This window comes from Mustelus asterias, chromosome 8 (assembly GCF_964213995.1).
Source record: "Mustelus asterias chromosome 8, sMusAst1.hap1.1, whole genome shotgun sequence".
NCBI lineage: Eukaryota > Metazoa > Chordata > Chondrichthyes > Carcharhiniformes > Triakidae > Mustelus > Mustelus asterias.
The window spans coordinates 36,888,333-36,906,037 of record NC_135808.1 but is presented as its reverse complement, the minus strand read 5'-3'; the positions used below and the strand labels follow the sequence as shown (position 1 = coordinate 36,906,037).

The window sequence follows — 17,705 nt, the reverse complement described above, 5'->3', positions numbered from 1 at the left end:
TTTTCTGTTCAGTTGTACACAGAGGATCTCCTGCAATGGTGAATCTTCCCACCGCCATCGCTCTGGTTCCTACCAAGGGTCAATCTCTGCTTTTCAAGTCGATTTTTTTTTGAGCGCGAACGCAGTCCCCCACTACCACAAATTTTGCAGTCGAGTATCCCGTATTTGGGGACATCGCAGGCATCAGCACACCCGAAGTGCAATGGGCCAGCCTCGTCCTGAGCGCACCACCTGCTTGATCATGGCTTCACCCCTGCCAGGTCGCCGCTCGGGCTCGCGCTTCCTCACATTCCATACCCGAACGCTGGGCGCCAACCGCGACTGCACGCAGCAGAACTACAACTCCCAGCAGGCACCGCGGGTTTCCTCGCCCCCTGATTCCATACTACCGCTCCTCACTGCGCAGGCCCGGGACCACATGCAGCATGGGTCATGTAATTCCGAACGGATGAGAGTCTGTCCGGAACGCGGCTGCGCAGAACTGAGCGAAGCATGGCAGTCAATGACGGGACGCGAGGCCCCGCCCCGTCCGATGCCGCGCAATGATTGAATTGGTTTCTGTGGGCGGGACAACTGTTCGCTCTTCAGGCTGATTGGATAATCAATCAGAGCGCGGAGCTGTTTGATTGGAACTGTGTGTTGGATATTGAGTGTGTTTATTGGAAGCATTTCCCTTCTGATTTACAGGCTGAGTTTTGTTGATGGGTCATTGCTGAATATGAGAAGGTGAGGTGTAATTATCTGGGAGGGGCAGAGACACATTTATTGAAATGTTCTTTTAATAGATTTTACCTGAAGGCCTCGGCCTTTCCCAAAAACCTGGGCTTGGATTTGATCGTTTTGCCCAGTGCTGTGTCTGATAGCACAATTTGCGATGTGCAGCCTGAGTGTGTGCAGTATATCTAATTTCCCAGGATAAACCAGAACCCTTCAATTAACTGCACTGAAGCAATATTTTCCTTAGCTTCCAGCACTTCCTGCCCAGTGTGTTTTCTTCAAATAATTTTAGAAAACAAAGTGAGAAATTTCAAAATCTCTATTGAATTAACTTTTTTCTGAGTGTTTTCTTTTCCTGTTTTTCAGAATGATTGCACTGGACTGCACCAGAAAATACAGAGAGGATTGATACTGGAAATAGATTCTGACAATCACCCAAGGAACAACTGCACAACTGTGGGAAGACATCCAGTCCCTTTCTCATTGCTCAAAACAGAGAAGGTTGAGCAGAGAAACCACCATCTAGAAATCAGTTGGATCAGGGAAATTTGACATATCATCAGATCTGAAACTGGTCAGTGATGTGGAACCTTCCACCAGAACCAACCTTTCCGAAGGTTCAGATGTGGATGATCAGTCAGGGTGAAGCTGGGAAGAAGTTTGAATGGGCTCCAAGTGTGTGGAGAGCTTCAGTCATTCATACGACCTCATGAGCTACGGAAACATTCCTACAGGTGAAAAGCTGTTCAGATACTAGGTGTATGATGAATGCTCTAAAGGCTCCCAAGATCTAACAAGGTGCATTTGTTTTGCAACTGTTAACACAGAGCCATCACATGGAAGAGAAACCATTCCAGTGTGAGTTTTGTGACAAAGCCTTTGCACACTCGTCGATGCTCGTGAACCACCAATGCATTCAAACTGAGGAGAAGCCTTTTAAGTGTGAGGTGTGCAGCAAGGGCTTTGTGAAATCACCAGCCCTACTGACACACTGGCGCATTCACACCGGGGAAAAGCCATTTACGTGTGAGGTCTGCAAGAAGTCATTCTCAGACTCATCGACTCTCCGCAGACACCAGTTGATTCACAAAGGAGAGAAACTGTTCGCATGCAAGCTGTGTGACCGCTCATTCATGCGGTCCTCGACCCTTCGCAGACACGAGCAGATTCACACTGGTGAGAGACCATTCACTTGCGAGGTGTGTGACAAATCATTCTCACGGTCCTCGAACCTCCGTGTACACCAACGCATTCACACAGGGGAGAAGCCTTTCGCTTGTGATATTTGTGACAAGGCTTTCACCCACTCCTCTCATCTCCTGAGGCACCAAAGGATTCACACGGGGGAGAAACTGTTCAAGTGTGAGGTTTGTGACCTAGCGTTCATACAGTCATCACAGTTCGTGGAACACCAACGTATCCACACTGGAGAGAAGCCCTTTCAGTGTGAGATGTGTAAAGAGGCCTTTGCACGATCATCAGGGCTGATGTATCACTGGCGTATTCACACTGGGGAGAAACCGTTCACATGTGAGGTGTGCGACAAATCATTCCCACGGTCATCGGCCCTTCATGCACACGAACGCATTCACACAGGGGAGAAACCATTCACATGTAAGGTGTGTGACAAATCATTTCCAAAGTCATGGAATCTCCTGCTCCATCAGAGGCTCCATAAAGGGGAGTAAACCTTCAAGTGTGAGGATTTTGTGATGTCTTCAACCCTCATAGGAGATCAGATCATTCACAGCGGGCAACCTCTTCGCATGCGATGTTTGTGACAAGGCTTTCACCCATTCCTCTGATCTCCTGAAACAGAAGCGGATCCTTTGCAGGTGAGAAACCTTTCATGTGTGAGGCATGTGAGAAGTTTTTCACACATTCAGTCTATCTCCTGGTCCGTCAATGCACCAACACGGGGGAGAAAGCCTATCAGAATAAGTTTTATAATAAAGCTTTTACACAGTTGTTGGACCTTCTGGAATATCAGTGAACTAATGCAGGAGACAATTTCTTCCACTGTGACATGTGTCAGGATTGCTTTGCCTCCTCCTCTCACCAAAAGCCAACATCTCCATAAAGACTTGGAGCCAGCTCACCTGCCTCCCTTACACTGAGAGTTGTCTGTGTTGTTTGCCCTCCAGTGCGCACATACAGGAGCTGTCCTTCCAAAGCACTGCCTGTCTCAGTAGTGTCCGTCTCCAACCTCGCCCACCGTAAGTCCAATCATTTCAAGAAGGTCAATTTAGCCTTTGACCAGATTGCCAAACATCACCAAAAGAAGACATCAATATGTATAGAAGCTGCTGTATAAACTCAGCATCCTTTCAGTGCAGCATCAGGTACAAGTCACTCTCTGAGTCACTCTGACCAAGAAGGCAATCAGATACTCAGTGGTTAGAAAGGCTTCAGGTTCTGATCTACCAGCACAAGCACTCCAAGGAGGAGGAGCCATTCCTGAGATAGTAATGGAGAGACTTCAATTAGCCTCAGCATCTCTGGTCAATGGAGGGGGTGAATCAGTCAGGAATCCCGTTGCTCATCAGTGAGCCGAGCTGGGAAGTCAGGGGGAGGGCAGGATGTGTCTCGGCTGTGACAGTCTCCATTGTCTCACAACATTCACTGTCTGAGTCTACACATGCTGAATGGCCACTCGAACAGAGCATTAGACGCCAATCAATGTCCACAGTCTGTACTCCAAGTCAGTACCTTGCGGATTGGAGGGAATGTGAGAGGACAACAGCTTGTATTTATAGAGCGCTTTAATATAATCAGACATCCCAAAGTGTTTCATTGAATCGTCATCAGAGAAATATTAACACCGAGACAAAGAAGGAGATATTAGGAAGGGATGTCACTGTGTCTCTGGGAGGATTTCTACAGCCACAAGTAGGGTGATTCAGGAGAATGTGTGTCAGGATTTCCCTGCTCTGGACAAGACAGAAATACCTCAATAGTTTCTGCAGCATGATTTATCTCCCTTGTGGATTTATCTTTGGGTGCCAGTTTTGAACTGTTGAAATGCAGCATTCTTGAGTTTTGACCTTGGATTGTTCTACCGGACAATGAAGACTGATCATTTTTGTTCCAGGAGGTCACATATTTCAGCATCATGTTTGTCGAGCCAGACCTGGTGATGATGATGCTTGAACCCAATGGTTTGGGCATAGGAGTTTAGTACTGCTGACTTTATTTTGATCCCACTATCCAGGAATTGAGTTGGAATTGTGAAGGTTTCCCAGATTGGTTATGAGCTGCTCCTGGAATTCCTCTTTTTGGTTGGGATGTTTTAGGGCTGAGACATTGATCTTCTTCCTCTTGTGATGTCTTGGTGCTGAGTGGATGTTCATCACCGATCATACAAGTCGATGATCTGTCCAGTAGACATCAGTCCACCTCGTGGATCAAGTGATACAAATATCACTTAGTACTTTGACTTGACTTTAGACCATCCAAAGGAACCTCCAACATGGTCTTTATTTCCAGACAAATCAAGAAAAATGTTGAAAACAACACCAGGAACACTTCATTACATTCATCAACATGACCAAATTATTTCACTCGGTAAATCGTGAGCCTCTGTGGGTTGTGCTCCAACGATCTGACTGTCCAAGAAACTTCATCACAATCCTGCAATTATTTCACGATCATATGATCGCAACTGTCTTGAGTGAGAGATCTGAAGCAGAAGCCTTTCAAAATCCAGACTGGTGTCCAACAAGGCTGTGTGATAGCCCCCATTCTATTTACAATCTACCTGTCAGTGATTGTTCACCTCATCAAAGATCAACTTCCCTCTGGTGACAATATTAAAACCATCTCGATGGGAAACTCATTTACCTCGACCAACTCTGTGCCAAAACTAAACTGATCACCACAGATACTCATGATCTACAGTTTGTAGATGACGACAATGTAACAAATTTGCAAACCTCTCTCCATCTCTTCAATTCTGTATATAAGAAACTTGGCCTCTCCTTGAATGTGGTCAAAACAAAACTCATTGATCAACCCACACCTCATCAGTCAAATATTCCACCTCTGTACATATTGTGGAATATGTTGAGTGCTTCCCAGATCTCAAGAGCCACCTCTCTCAAAAGATCTCCATTGAGGAACAAACCCAACACCAGATCAGCTGTGGCAGTTCAATCTTTGACAAACTACAGCAGGTGTTCAACTGCAGCATTTTGGATTGCAGAGGTTCAAGAAGGCGGCTCACCACCATCTACTGAAAGTAAATTACCAATGATCACCAAATGGTGGCTCTGAGCAGGAAGGAAAAGAGTAAAGGTAATTTTGGGAACAAATGGATATGAGGTGGATATGAGGGAGTGGATAAACTAGATTGACTGCTACAGAAGCATTGTGGTGAATGGAGGGTCAAAGGGCAGAGAGTTGGGAATCATTCATTTCATGTTCGAGGAAAGATTTTGAATTATTTTCAAATGCTTTGTTATTTTGGTTCATCCAAACTTTGGTGTATTCTGAATATTGTGTTGTGTGACTGCTATTTTATCAATCTTCTATATAGATTTATAAATCACAAATTCACTTTTTAGATGAACCCACACTCTGATTTGTCAGCATTGTGTGTTCCTGTTCACTGAAACACTGAGGAGCCGACAGTAAGAGCTGTGTATACAATATATTGGTCAATGTCACTGAGGGCTGATATACCTTTCCTATCAATGAGTTTAAAATTTCCAGTTCACAGGAAGCAGAACGGTTTGCTAAAAAAAAAGGACTTGCATTTACGTATCAACTTTTACGAGCGTAGGGCATTTGAAAATACTTTTCAGCCAATGATAAAGTTGATGAAGTGTTGTGATCACTTTTGAAATGTGGGCAATGTGACAGTCAATTTGTACACAGCAAGCTCCCACAAACAGCAATGTGATATTACCCAGATAATAGGGAGACACGGTAGCACAGTGATTAGCTCTGCTACCTCACAGCGCCAAGGACCTGGAATTGAATCCCGGCTTGGGTCACTGTCTGTGCGGAGTCTGCACGTTTTCCCCGTACGTGCGTTTCTTCCAGGTGCTCCGGTTTTCTCCCATAGACCGAAACACATGCTGGTTAGGTGCATTGGCCATGCTAAAATCTTCCTCAGTGTACCCGAACGGGCGCTGGAATGTGGCGACTAAGGGATTTTCATTGCAGTGTTAATGTAAGCCGACGTGTGACACTAATAAATAAGCTTAACCTGTCTGTGATGTCGATTGCTGGATTCATATTGACCAGGACATCAGCAATAACTCGCTGCTCTTCCACAATATAGCATTATGGGATCTTTCACATTCACCTGAGAGGGAAGGCGGGGCCTTGGTTTAACTCATCTGAAAGATGGTATCTCTGACAGTGCAGCATTCCCTCAGTACTGCACTGGAGTGTCAGCCTCAGTGCTCGAGTCTCTTACGTGATACTCGAACCCACAATCTTGTAATACAGAGATGAGAGTGCTAACTAAGCCACAGCTGACAATGTATAATATTTCAGTTGTATGAGATTCAGTTTCTAAGGGGTTAAGTCCAAAGGCATTGTACAGAATGCTTTTTCCCCTATAAACTGACAGTCTGAAATTTTTATTTCATTTAAAGTGGTAACTATTTCACCTGCAGGTGTCAGTGTTGCCTTTGGGTTCCTGAAGCTGTGAAAGATGGTAATCATAGAATCTACAGTGCAGAAGGAGACCATTTGATTTGATTTGATTGATTTATTATTGTCACATGTATTAACATACAGGGAAAAGTATTGTTTCTTGTGCGCTATACAAAGCATACCGTTCATAGAGAAGGAAATGAGAGAGTGCAGAATGTAGTGTTACAGACATAGCAAGGGTGTCGAGAAAGATCAACTTAATGCAAGGTGAGTCCATTCAAAAGCCTGACAGCAGCAGGGAAAAAGCTGTTCTTGAGTCAGTTGGTACGTGACCTCAGACATTTGTATCTTTTTCCCAACAGAAGAAGGTGGAAGAGAGAATGTCCGGGGTGCGTGAGGTCCTTAATATGCTAACTGCTTTGCCGAACCAGCAGGAAGTGTAGATAGAGTCAATGGATTGGAGGCTGGTTTGCGTGATGGATTGGGCTACATTCACGACCTTTTGTAGTTTCTTGTGGTCTTGGGCAGAGCAGGAGCCATACCAAGCTGTGATACAACCAGAAAGAATGCTTTCTATAGTGCATCTGTAAAAGTTGGTGAGAGTTGTAGCTGACATGCTAAATTTCCTTAGGCTTCTAAGAAAGTAGAGGTGTTGGTGGGCTTTCTTAACTATAGCGTCGGCATGGGGGGACCAGGACAGGTTGTGGGTGATCTGACATCAAAAACCTTGAAACTCTTGACCCTTTCTACTTTGTCCCCATTGATGTAGACAGGGGCATGTTCTCCTTTACACTTCCTGAAGTCAATGACAATCTCCTTCATTTTGTTGACATTGAGGGAGAGATTATTCTTGCCGCACCAGTTCACCAGATTCTCTATCTCATTCTTGTACTCTGTCTCGTCATTGTTTGAGATCCGACCCGCTACAGTGGGGTCGTCAGCAAACTTGAAAATCAAATTGGAGGGGAATTTGGCCACACAGTCATAGGTGTATAAGGAGTATTTTAGAGGGCTGAGAACACAGCCTTGTGGGGTACCGGTGTTGAGGATGATCGTGGAGAAGGTGTTGTTGCCTATCCTTACTGATGTGGTCTGTGAGTTAGGAAGTTCAGGATCCAGTCGCAGAGGGAGGTGCGGAGACCCAGGCCACAGAGTTTGGAGATGAGTTTCGTGGCCCATCGAGCCTACACTGACAACAATTCCACCCAGGTCCTATCCACATAACCCCACCGATTTACCCTCGTAATCCCCCTGACACTAAGGGGCAATTTAGCATGGCCAATCAACCTAACCAGCACCATTTGGACTGTGGGAGAAAACCGGGGCACCCGGAAGAAACCCACGCAGAAGGAGAATGTACAAACTGCACACAGACAGTCACCTGAGGCGGGAATTGAACCCGGGTCCTTGGCGCTGTGAGGTAGCAGTGCTAACCACTGTGCCATCTTGCTGCTCCTGATGTCAGCTGGAATGGACATCTTCCCCAATACTGCACCGAAGTATCAGCTAGGATTTTTTCATGCTCAAGTCCTGGAGTGGGACTTGAACCTACAAACTTCTGAGTCAGAGAACAAGTTAGTGGGTTCAAGTCCAACTCCAGACAGATTATTCCATGAATATGGATTAAAGTTGCTGTCAGGGCCACATGAATAATTCCTCAGACTCTGATCAGACCACAATGATAAATAAAACTGCTCAATTGGTCACAGACTATTATTTTTCAAGTTTGCTTTAGTGAAACCCCTTGACAAATGTACAACAACCACAAATGTACAGGTTGAGATTGAAAGTTTATACTAGTTTGTGTCATTTTTGCCCACATAATCAGCCTGAAATTGGACCATATCAGGAATTTTGAATGTAAATTAAATATAAAATATAAATTGAACTTTTGCAATCTTTTACACTGGTTTGTTGAACATCACCCAGGAAGCTGGTACCAACCATGGCCCTGGATGGGAATAATGAGAGTGGTGAATTTCTGCCAATTGCACCTGTTAGAGGCGGCACTTCAAATTACACTCGGGGTTTTTGGGAGTTATGGCACCAACTGTCTGGAGCTGTAACATCCCGGGTAAGGAAAATGAAATGGGACATCGCAGGAGAGGAAAACGGACTGGACATTCCGGGAGGGGAAAATAGACTGGTGAACAGGTCAGGACAAAACAGTAGAATAATCAAAAGGCTGAATGAGTCTCAGAAGTTAGGGCTGAAGGAAGCTAAACTTCCACAACAGGTGACCCCTGGACAGAGTAGGGCTGTAAAGTGTCAAACCATGGGGCACCGACTCACACGATGAGCCCCAGCACACTCCTTGAATCACTAAGTCACTCTCTCAGGAATAGAGACACTCCCCAATCACTGGATCAATCTTCCCTCTCCTGTATCTCTCTCCTGTATCAGTCTCTCCTGTAAATATGCTGATCCCACCACTGCACATCACTGTCTTGGATGCTTCTTCTGATCTGCTGTCAAACACATCCGAGGCTACATATCCCACATTGATGTCAGTTTGAAAGCCACTGAGGATGAAGAATGTTATTCACACACTAGAAATCTCTGTCAAACATTTACCAGGGGGAACTGAGACAGCAGCTGAAATAAATGAGGTTTTATTCAGATGGGACAATGACAAGTTTAAATCCCCACCTGATCGGCTGCTCAAAGTCGCCTCCGTTTCACCGGTCAGTTTCCCAAGCTTCAGGAAACTCCTGTTACTCCAGAAATATTAGGATTGGCTGTGAGAGACGTCAATCAGAGAGCCCACCCACTCTGCCCATTCTCTCCTCTTCCTCTTTCACAGCTGCTTCACTTCCTGTAGGGACTGAAAACCAAGTGAGGAGATGGTGAGTGAAGGAGCAGAATTTATAATAATTACATTGCATAATATCCACACTAATGTTCAGGCAGTCTGACTATCCTGTGGGGAATCAGGTGTGGGAATGCCCCTTATGCTGTGTGAGAAGATCCAGCTGAGAGACCTGTTTACTCGGTGATTTGTGCTGAGCTGTTTGATTGGAGCTGTGTGTTGGATATTGAGTGTGTTTATTGGAAGCATTTCCCTTCTGATTTACAGGCTGAGTTTTGTGATGGGTCATTGCTGAATGTGAGAAGGTGAGGTGTGATTATCTGGGAGGTGCAGAGACACATTTATTGAAATGTCTTTTAATGCCTTCTTTAAAGATTTTACCTGAAGGCCTCAGTCTTGTGCAAAAGCCTGGGCTTGGATTTGATAGTTTTGCCCAGTGCTGTGTCTGATAGCTGAATTTGGGATGTGCAGTCTGAGTCTGTGAGTATTTAATTTCCCAGGATAAAGCAGAACCCATCAGTCAGCTACACTGAAACAATATTTTTTTTAGCTTCGAGCACTTCCTCCCCAGTGTGTTTTCTTCAAAAATTATTGGAAAATAAGGGGAGGAATCTCAAAGTCTCCATTGAATTAACATTTCTCCTGAATGTATTTGTATTAAACACATACTTAAAAGGTAAAACTGATCTTTGGCCATCGCTCAAGCTCATTGTAAATTGATAGCCTGTTTTACACTGCGCCTGACTGTCTTTTCTGTTACCCTCACAGTGCCTGGGAAGATGGGGTCTGAACAGAGAAAAGAAAGTAGCCACATTGTCTGTTCCTGGTCAGTGTCCAGCGTCCCTGCTGGAAACAGAGGATGTGTGAGAGTCAAGTGAGGAAAAAGAAAAGACTTGTATCTGATCCCCACACAGGGGAATAGCAGTCCAGCACTCACTGTGAAACAGTCTCTAACTGAGGAGTCAGCCCCTTCAGCAAAGGAGGAGACGCAGTTGGAGGAAATCATGTTTCCTTTTCCTGTTTTACAGAAGGATTGCACTGTACGACACCAGAGAATACACAGAGGATAGATACCACAGATAGATCCTGACCATCACCCAAGGAACAACTGCACAACTGTGGGAAGACATCCAGTCTTCACAGCCTTGCTCAACACAGAGAGGGTTGGGCAGGGAAACCATCATCTGGAAATCGGTTGGGTCAGGGGAGCTTTGACATATCATCAGATCTGAAGCTGATCAGTGGTGTGGAAAGTTCCATCAGAACCAACCTTTCTGAAGGTTTGCGTGTGGGTGATCGATCAGGGTGAGGCTGGAAAGAAGTGTGAGTGGCTCCAAGTATGGTGAGAGTTTCAATCTATCTTCGAGCCTCATGAACCACTGACTCATTCCTGCAGGTGGGAGGCTGAGGAGGGCTCCACATGCACCTAACATACAAGATGTCTCTGTAACAAGCACTATTAACAAAGGGGCAGCCAGATGTAAGATAAAAAATTGAAGTGTGAGGTTTCTTATAAAGCTTTGTGACATCTTTGGGCCTCCTGATACACCAGCAAATTGACATGGGGGAGAAACCTTTCACATGTAAGGTGTGTGATACAACTTTCAGCAATTCCTCCAATCTCCTGAGACACCAGAGGATTCACAGAGGAGTGAAGCCATTCACATGTAAGGTGTGCAAGAGATCATTCTCACGGTCATCAAACTTCCTTGACCACCAACGGATTCACACAGGAGAGAAACCTTTCACGTGCGAGGTGTGTGAGAAATCATTCACACAGTCCTCAAGCCTCCGCACACACCAACGCATTCACACTGGGGAGAAACCATTCACATGTGAGGTGTGTGAGAAATCATTCTTACGGTCATCAGACCTCCGTGTCCACCAACGTATTCACACTGGGGAGAAACTATTCATCTGTGAGGTGTGTGACAAATCATTCACGCAGTCATCAAATCTCCGTGTCCACCAACGCATTCACACAGGGCAGAAGATGTTCACGTGAGGTGTGTGACAAATCATTCTTGCAATTTCAGACCCTCAGTGCACACCACCACATTCACAAAGGGGAGAAACCATTCAAATGTGATGTGTGTGGTAACTGCCTGAAGGCTTTGCCAAAGCTCCTCATTCCACCAGCGGATCCATATAGGGAAAAAACCTTTTCATGCGCGAAATGTGTGACGCTCACACCAACGTATTCACACTGAGGAGAAGACATACACTTGTGTGGTGTGCGACAAATCATTCTTGCAATCATCAGAGCTCCGAGTCCATCTTTGTATTCACACTGGGGAGAGACCATTCAAATGTGAGGTATGTGACAAAGCCTTCAAGCAATTATCAAGCCTCCTGTTCCATCAGAGAATCTACACGGGCGAAACTATTCATGTGTGAGGTAACAAGTCATTCTCACAGTCATCAAGCCTCTGCAGAAACCAATGCATTCACACAAGGAAGAAACCATTCACATGTGAGGTGTGTGAGACATCATTCCCAGAGTCTCAAACCCTCCACACACACTACCACATTCACCCGGAAGTAGCATTTTAAGTGTTATCTGACCAAGACTTCACAAAGTTATCAAAGCTCCTGGTATCAGACAGTCCACACAGGGAGGAACCATAAGTATGAGGTGTGCAACAAAGCATTCTTACAGTCATCAAAACTCCTACCCCATCACAGGGTCTACACAATGCCACACAGTAACCATTCAAGTCTGAAGTTTGCAATAAAATTTCCTTGATGTTTTTGATTTGAGATGTTGGATTCTATATGAAACCTTCACACAGTTGTTGGACCTGCTGGAACTCCAGGGAACTCACACATGAACGAGAATCATAGAATCCCGACAGTGTAGAAGGAAACCATTCAGCCCATCGAGACTGCACCAACAACAATCCCACCCTGTAACCCCACATATTTACCCTGCTAATTTCTCTGACACGAGGCAGCGATTTAATACGGTCAATCAAACTAACATGCATATTTTTGTACGAAGCCAAGTTCTTCCAATCTGTCATCAGAGGGTGAATCTCTACACAAGTTCACTGCAGAGGATGTTCAGTGCTATTGGGACACACAACAAAAAGCAGCTTTCACTCACACCAAACAATGAGTGACGACGCCAGTGCTGAGGTAATATGATGTCGATGATAAAGTCACCCTGCAGTGAGATGCCAGTGAAACAGGACTTGGAGCAACCCTCATGCAGCAAGGACAACCAGTTGTGTTTGTATCCAGAGCATTAACACAAACTGAACGATGCTATGCACAGATTGAGAAAGGGTGCCCAGATATTGTCTTCGCTTGTGAGCATTTCAACCAGTACCTGTTTGGGAGAGAGAAAGTGATGGTAGAGTCTGACCACAAGCCACATTAAAACATCTTTCTCAAATAATTTACATCTGCTCCAAAGCGTTCACAAAGAATGTTACTTCACTTGCAGCAATATCATTTGTAAGTGAAGACCTGAATGCTTTAAAGATGTGTTGGAGCAGAGTAAAATGAATTTTTTTTTGTTCCTACATGATGATTTTCTTTGACAAGTATGTGCAGTGTTCAATGGTTTGATTAATTTGATTGTCAGTTGATTCTCTGATCTATGTAATTGTGTAAGCCTGTGGGTGGAGCTAGTCAGTTAATTATATGGAGAAGCTTCCAGCATGAAGACCTGGGTTCTGGCAGAGACCACCATGTGTCCAAAATCCTGTAATTTAGGAGATTTTTAAATAATGTAAGTCAACCTGTTTAGATTTTTAACTGGTGTCATATCTGCATTGTTCTGAGTTAATGCAGGTAATTGAGATTTGCAACAACTGGTAAATACATAAAATTGTGTATGTAGCACAACTTACAAAATATAGTGCATGTATTTTTTTTATGAAAAAGAGGTATTTCAATAAATACTTCTGTATGTTGTCATGCGTAAGTAATTGTTTGAGGGCAGTAGCCACTGTTTAAGTTGCCCCAGATAGGAGTAACATGAGTTTCCTCAAGCTTGGGAAACTGACCGGTAAAACAGAGGCGACTTTGAGCAGCAGATCAGGTGGGGATTTAAACTTGTCATTGTCCCATCTGAATAAAACCTCACTTATAGCAGTTGCTGTCTCAGTTCCCTAATAAATCTTTGACAGAGATTTCTAGTGTGGAAATAGCATTCTTCATCCTCAAAGGCTTTCAAACTGAACCTCAGTGTGGGATGTTAGCCTCGGCTGTGTTTGGACAACAGATCAGAAGACAAAGACCTATATCATCCAAGGCAGCAATGACATGCAGTGCTTGAATCCACAACTGTACAGGAGAGAGTGGCAGAGGACAGAAGTGATAATTTTCTCCCAGCTCTTCTTCTGCCTCTTTCTAGATAGTTTTGGGGCAGCTGGAATTAGTTTTTAAGTGAAGGAATCTATTTTTACTAAAATAAATCAGTTGTCTTGATTGGATTAATAACAGATGGTCCAAGAAGCCATTTTGAGAGTAATGTTCTCAATGATCATCAATGATTAATGATCATGACTTCTTCAGCCATTTTTCACAGAGGGTTGGGTGTCTGGAATGCGCTGCCAGAGGAGGTAGTGGAAGCAGGCACATTAGCAACATTTAAGAGGCATCTGGATGGGTACATGATTAGGGAGGGAATAGAGGGATACAAACCAAGTAAGGGCAGAAGGTTTTTTTAGTTTAGTTAGGGCATCATGATCAGCACAGGCTTGGAGGGTCAAAGGGCTTGTTCCTGGGCTGTACTGTTCTTTGTTCTATTTTATATCCTGAATTGGCAGATATTAAGATTCATTCAAAGCTTTGGCTGAGTTATATAAAAAGTGGAAAGCTGAGACAAGCTATTGAAGCTTTTTGTCTTATACTTATCAGGACAGTTTACAGTAAATTACCAACAGTGAAGGGGAACAACAATTTATACTGCATGAAAAGAGAGCGCTCTTGGGTTCACAAGTGAACTTTGGTGGAGCAATTATTCTCTGGTTCATTCACCAGGGCAATGCCTTGACCAATTGAAAGTGACCTGCCCAGGTTTGAGTTTGATCAAATTTGGGAGCTAACTGTACCATGCTGCAATCTGCAGGATTCACTGACCAACCAATCAGCTGTCCTAATGAGTGCAAGACAAAATGCCTTGACGGCATGACTCTTTTTAAAGAATGTTCAATTTCTGTACTATCAGAAGACAAATGCATATAGGATTTCGGAGTAGTGATCATCCAGCCCTTTGAACCTGCTCTGCCGTTCAATAAGATCACAACTTTCCCGAATGCCCTCCATTACTGGAGACTACCTTGTCCATCAAAAATCTGTCTAGCTCAGTCTCAAATAAATTCAGTGACCCAGCCACCGCTTTCTGGGCACAAGATGTCCACAGGCTAACAACCCTCTGAGAAAAAATTGTCCTCCTCTCTGTCTTAAAAGGGAGACCATTTATTTTTCAAGTGTGCCTCCTCGTTTTAGACTCCCCACAAGCAGAAAAGTCATCCTGTTATCCACCCTATCAAGTCCCCTCAGGATCTTCGATGTTTCAATAAGATCAGCTCTCATTCTTCTAAACCCCAATGGGTCCAACCTGTTCAACCTTTCTTCATAGGATAAGCTCTTCATCCAGGAAGAAGTGTCGTGAATTTTCTCAAAATTGCTTTGAAAATAATCATCCTCTTTTAAAGAGGGAGAACAAAAATATACACAGTATTCCAGATATGGCCTCACTAAGGCGCTATACAGCTGCAGTCCTGACACATCCAGTTGTGAATGATAGTGGACAATTAAACAACTCACAGGAGGAGAAGACTCCACAAACATCCCCATTCTTAGTGATGGAGGAGCCCAGCACATCAGTGCAAAAGGTAAGGCTGAAGCATTCACAGCAATCTTCAGCCAGAAATGCCGAATGGATGATCCATCTTGGCCTCCTCCAGTGGCTCCAGCCAATTCAATTCACTTCACATGATATCAATAAACGGTTGGAGGCATTGGATACTGCAAAGGCAATGCACCCTGACAACATTCCGGCAATAGTTCTGTGCTCCAGAACTTGCTGCTTCTCTAGCGAAGCTCTTCCAGTACAGTTACAACAGTGGCATCTACCCGACAATGTCGAAAATTGCCCAGGTATGTCCTGTACACACAAAGCAGGACAAATCCAACCCGGTCAACTACTGCCAAATCAGTCCACTCTTGATCAGCATTAAAGTGATGGAAGGGGTCATAAACAGTGCTATAAAGCAGCACCTGCTCAGCAATAACCTGCTTAGTGACGGCCAGTTTGAGTTTCGCCAGGGTCACTCAGCTCCTCCATTACTACCCCAGGAATGGCTCCTCCGCCAGGTGCTTGTGCTGGCAGATCAGAAGCTTTTCTAACCAGAGTATCCGATCACCTTCTGGGTCAGAGTGAGAGTCAGTGAGTAACTTGTACCTGACGCTGCACTGAAAGGATGCTGAGTTTATGCAAGAGCTTCTATACATATTGATGTCTTCTTTTGGTGATGTTTGCCGATCTGATCAAAGGTTAAACTGACTTTCTTGAAACAATTGGACTGATGGTGGGAGAGGTTGGAGACGGACACTGCTGAGACAGACAGTGCTTTGGAAGGACAGCTCCCCTGAGTGAGCACTGGAGGGTAAACAACACAGACAACTCTGTGTAAGGGAAGCAGGTGAGCTGGCTCCAAGTCCGTGTGTTTGGTGAGAGAGAGTTACTGTGAAATTCCCCAAGTTGCCACAATCCGGCACCTGTTCGGGTCAATGCACCTAACCAGCATGTCTTTCAGACTGTGGGAGGAAACTGGAGCACCCAGGGAAAACCCATGCAGACACAGGGAGAATGTGCAAACACCACACAGATGGTGACCCAAGCCGGGAATCTAATCCGGGTCCCTGGCACTGTGAAGCAGCAGTGCTAACCATTGTGCTATTGTGCCGCCTCACAGCGCCAGGGACCCAGGTTCGATTCCTGATTTGGGTGACTGTGTGGAGTTTGCACTTTCTCCCTGTGTCTGCGTGGGTTTCCTCGAGGTGTTCCAGTTTCCTCCCACAATCCAAAAATGTGCGGGTTTGGTTGATTGGCCACGCTAAATTGCTTCTGAGTGTCAGGAGGATTAGCAGGGTAAATATGTGGGGTGACAGGGATAGGGCCTGGGTGGGATTGTTGTCCATGCAGGCTTGATGGGCTGAATGGCCTCCTTCTGCACTGAAGGAATTCTGTGATTCTGTGAAGGGACTGGATGTCTTCCCACAGTTGTTCAGTTGTTCCTTGGGTTATGGTCAGGGTCTATCCTCTTTGTATTCTCCGATGTATTACAATGCAATTCTTCCGTAAAACAAAAAAATGTAAACATGATTTCTTGTAATTCTGTCTCCTCCTTTGCTGAAGGAGCTGACTCCTCAGTGACAGACTGACTATCCTGTGGGGAATCAGGTGTGGAAATGCCCCTTATGCTGTGTGAGAAGATCCAGCTGAGAGACCTGTTTCCTCTGTGTTTTGTGCTGACTCCACAGTGAGTCCCAGTCTGCTATTCCCCCATGTGTGTGTGTGTGTGTGTGTGTGTGAGGAGGGGAGGGGGGGAGGGGTCAGATACAAGTCCTTCCTTTTTCCTCACTTGAATATCACACACCCTCTGTTTCCAGCAGGGACACTGCATAGTGACCAGGAGCAGACAAAGTGGCTACTTTTTTTCCTCTGCTCAGACCCCAAGTTCCCAGGCACTGTGAGGGCAATGGAAAAGACAGTCGGGCGGAGTGTAAAACGGACTATCAATTCACTGTGAGCTCTTGTGCTGGTGAAATGTTAATTTATTGGGGATTTTGAAATTTCTCACTTTGTTTTTTAAAATTATTTGAAGAAAACACACTGGGCAGGAAGTGCTAGAAGCTAAGGAAAATATTGCTTCAGTGTGGCTGATTAAAGGGTTTATCCTGGGAAATTAGATACACTGCATGCACTCAGCTGAATTTGGATGTGCAGTCTATCAGTCACAACACTGGACAAAACTGTCAAATCCAAGCTTTTGGGAAAGGCCGAGACCTTCGGGTAAAATCTTTAAAGAAGACATTAAAAGACATTTCAATAAATGTGTCTCTGTCCCTCCCAGATAATTACACCTCACCTTCTCATACTCAGCAATGACCCATCAACAAAACTCAGCCTGTAAATCAGAAGGGAAATGCTTCCAATAAACACACACAATATCCAACACACAGCTCCAATCAAACAGCTCAGCACAAAGCACCGAGTAAACAGGTCTCTCAGCTGGATCTTTTCACACAGCATAAGGGGCATTTCCACACCTGATTCCCCACAGGATAGTCAGACTGCCTGAACATTAGTGTGGATATTATGCAATGTAATTATTATAAATTCTGCTCCTTCACTCACCATCTCCTCACTTGGTTTTCAGTCCCTTTAGGAAGTGAAGCAGCTGTGAAAGAGGAAGAGGAGGGAATGGGCAGAGTGGGTGGGCTCTCTGATTGATGTCTCTGATGTGGAGATGCCGGCGTTGGACTGGGGTAAACACAGTAAGAAGTTTAACAACACCAGGTTAAAGTCCAACAGGTTTATTTGGACAAATAAACC

At 44.7% G+C, this 17,705-nt stretch overlaps 3 protein-coding genes and 1 pseudogene across 3 annotated transcripts in view; 3 read left to right on the top strand and 1 right to left on the bottom strand.

Moving 5' to 3' along the window:
- LOC144497010 (uncharacterized) overlaps window positions 1–2,420 on the top strand; it is a 163,250-nt gene extending 160,830 nt beyond the window's left edge. Inside the window, exon 3 of the mRNA XM_078217691.1 lies at window positions 1,665–2,420. Coding sequence (XP_078073817.1) covers window positions 1,665–2,405 — 741 coding nt within the window. The 3' untranslated portion in view covers window positions 2,406–2,420. The remainder of the gene's footprint in view (window positions 1–1,664) is intronic.
- LOC144497032 (uncharacterized) overlaps window positions 1–17,705 on the top strand; it is a 410,838-nt gene that overhangs the window by 176,028 nt on the left and 217,105 nt on the right. The window lies entirely within an intron of this gene.
- LOC144498000 (U1 spliceosomal RNA) lies at window positions 110–262 on the bottom strand (annotated as a pseudogene).
- Window positions 9,138–17,705, top strand: part of LOC144497016 (uncharacterized) — a 46,194-nt gene continuing 37,626 nt past the window's right edge. Inside the window, exon 1 of the mRNA XM_078217711.1 lies at window positions 9,138–9,167. The gene's annotated coding sequence lies outside the window, so the exon portion shown is untranslated. The remainder of the gene's footprint in view (window positions 9,168–17,705) is intronic.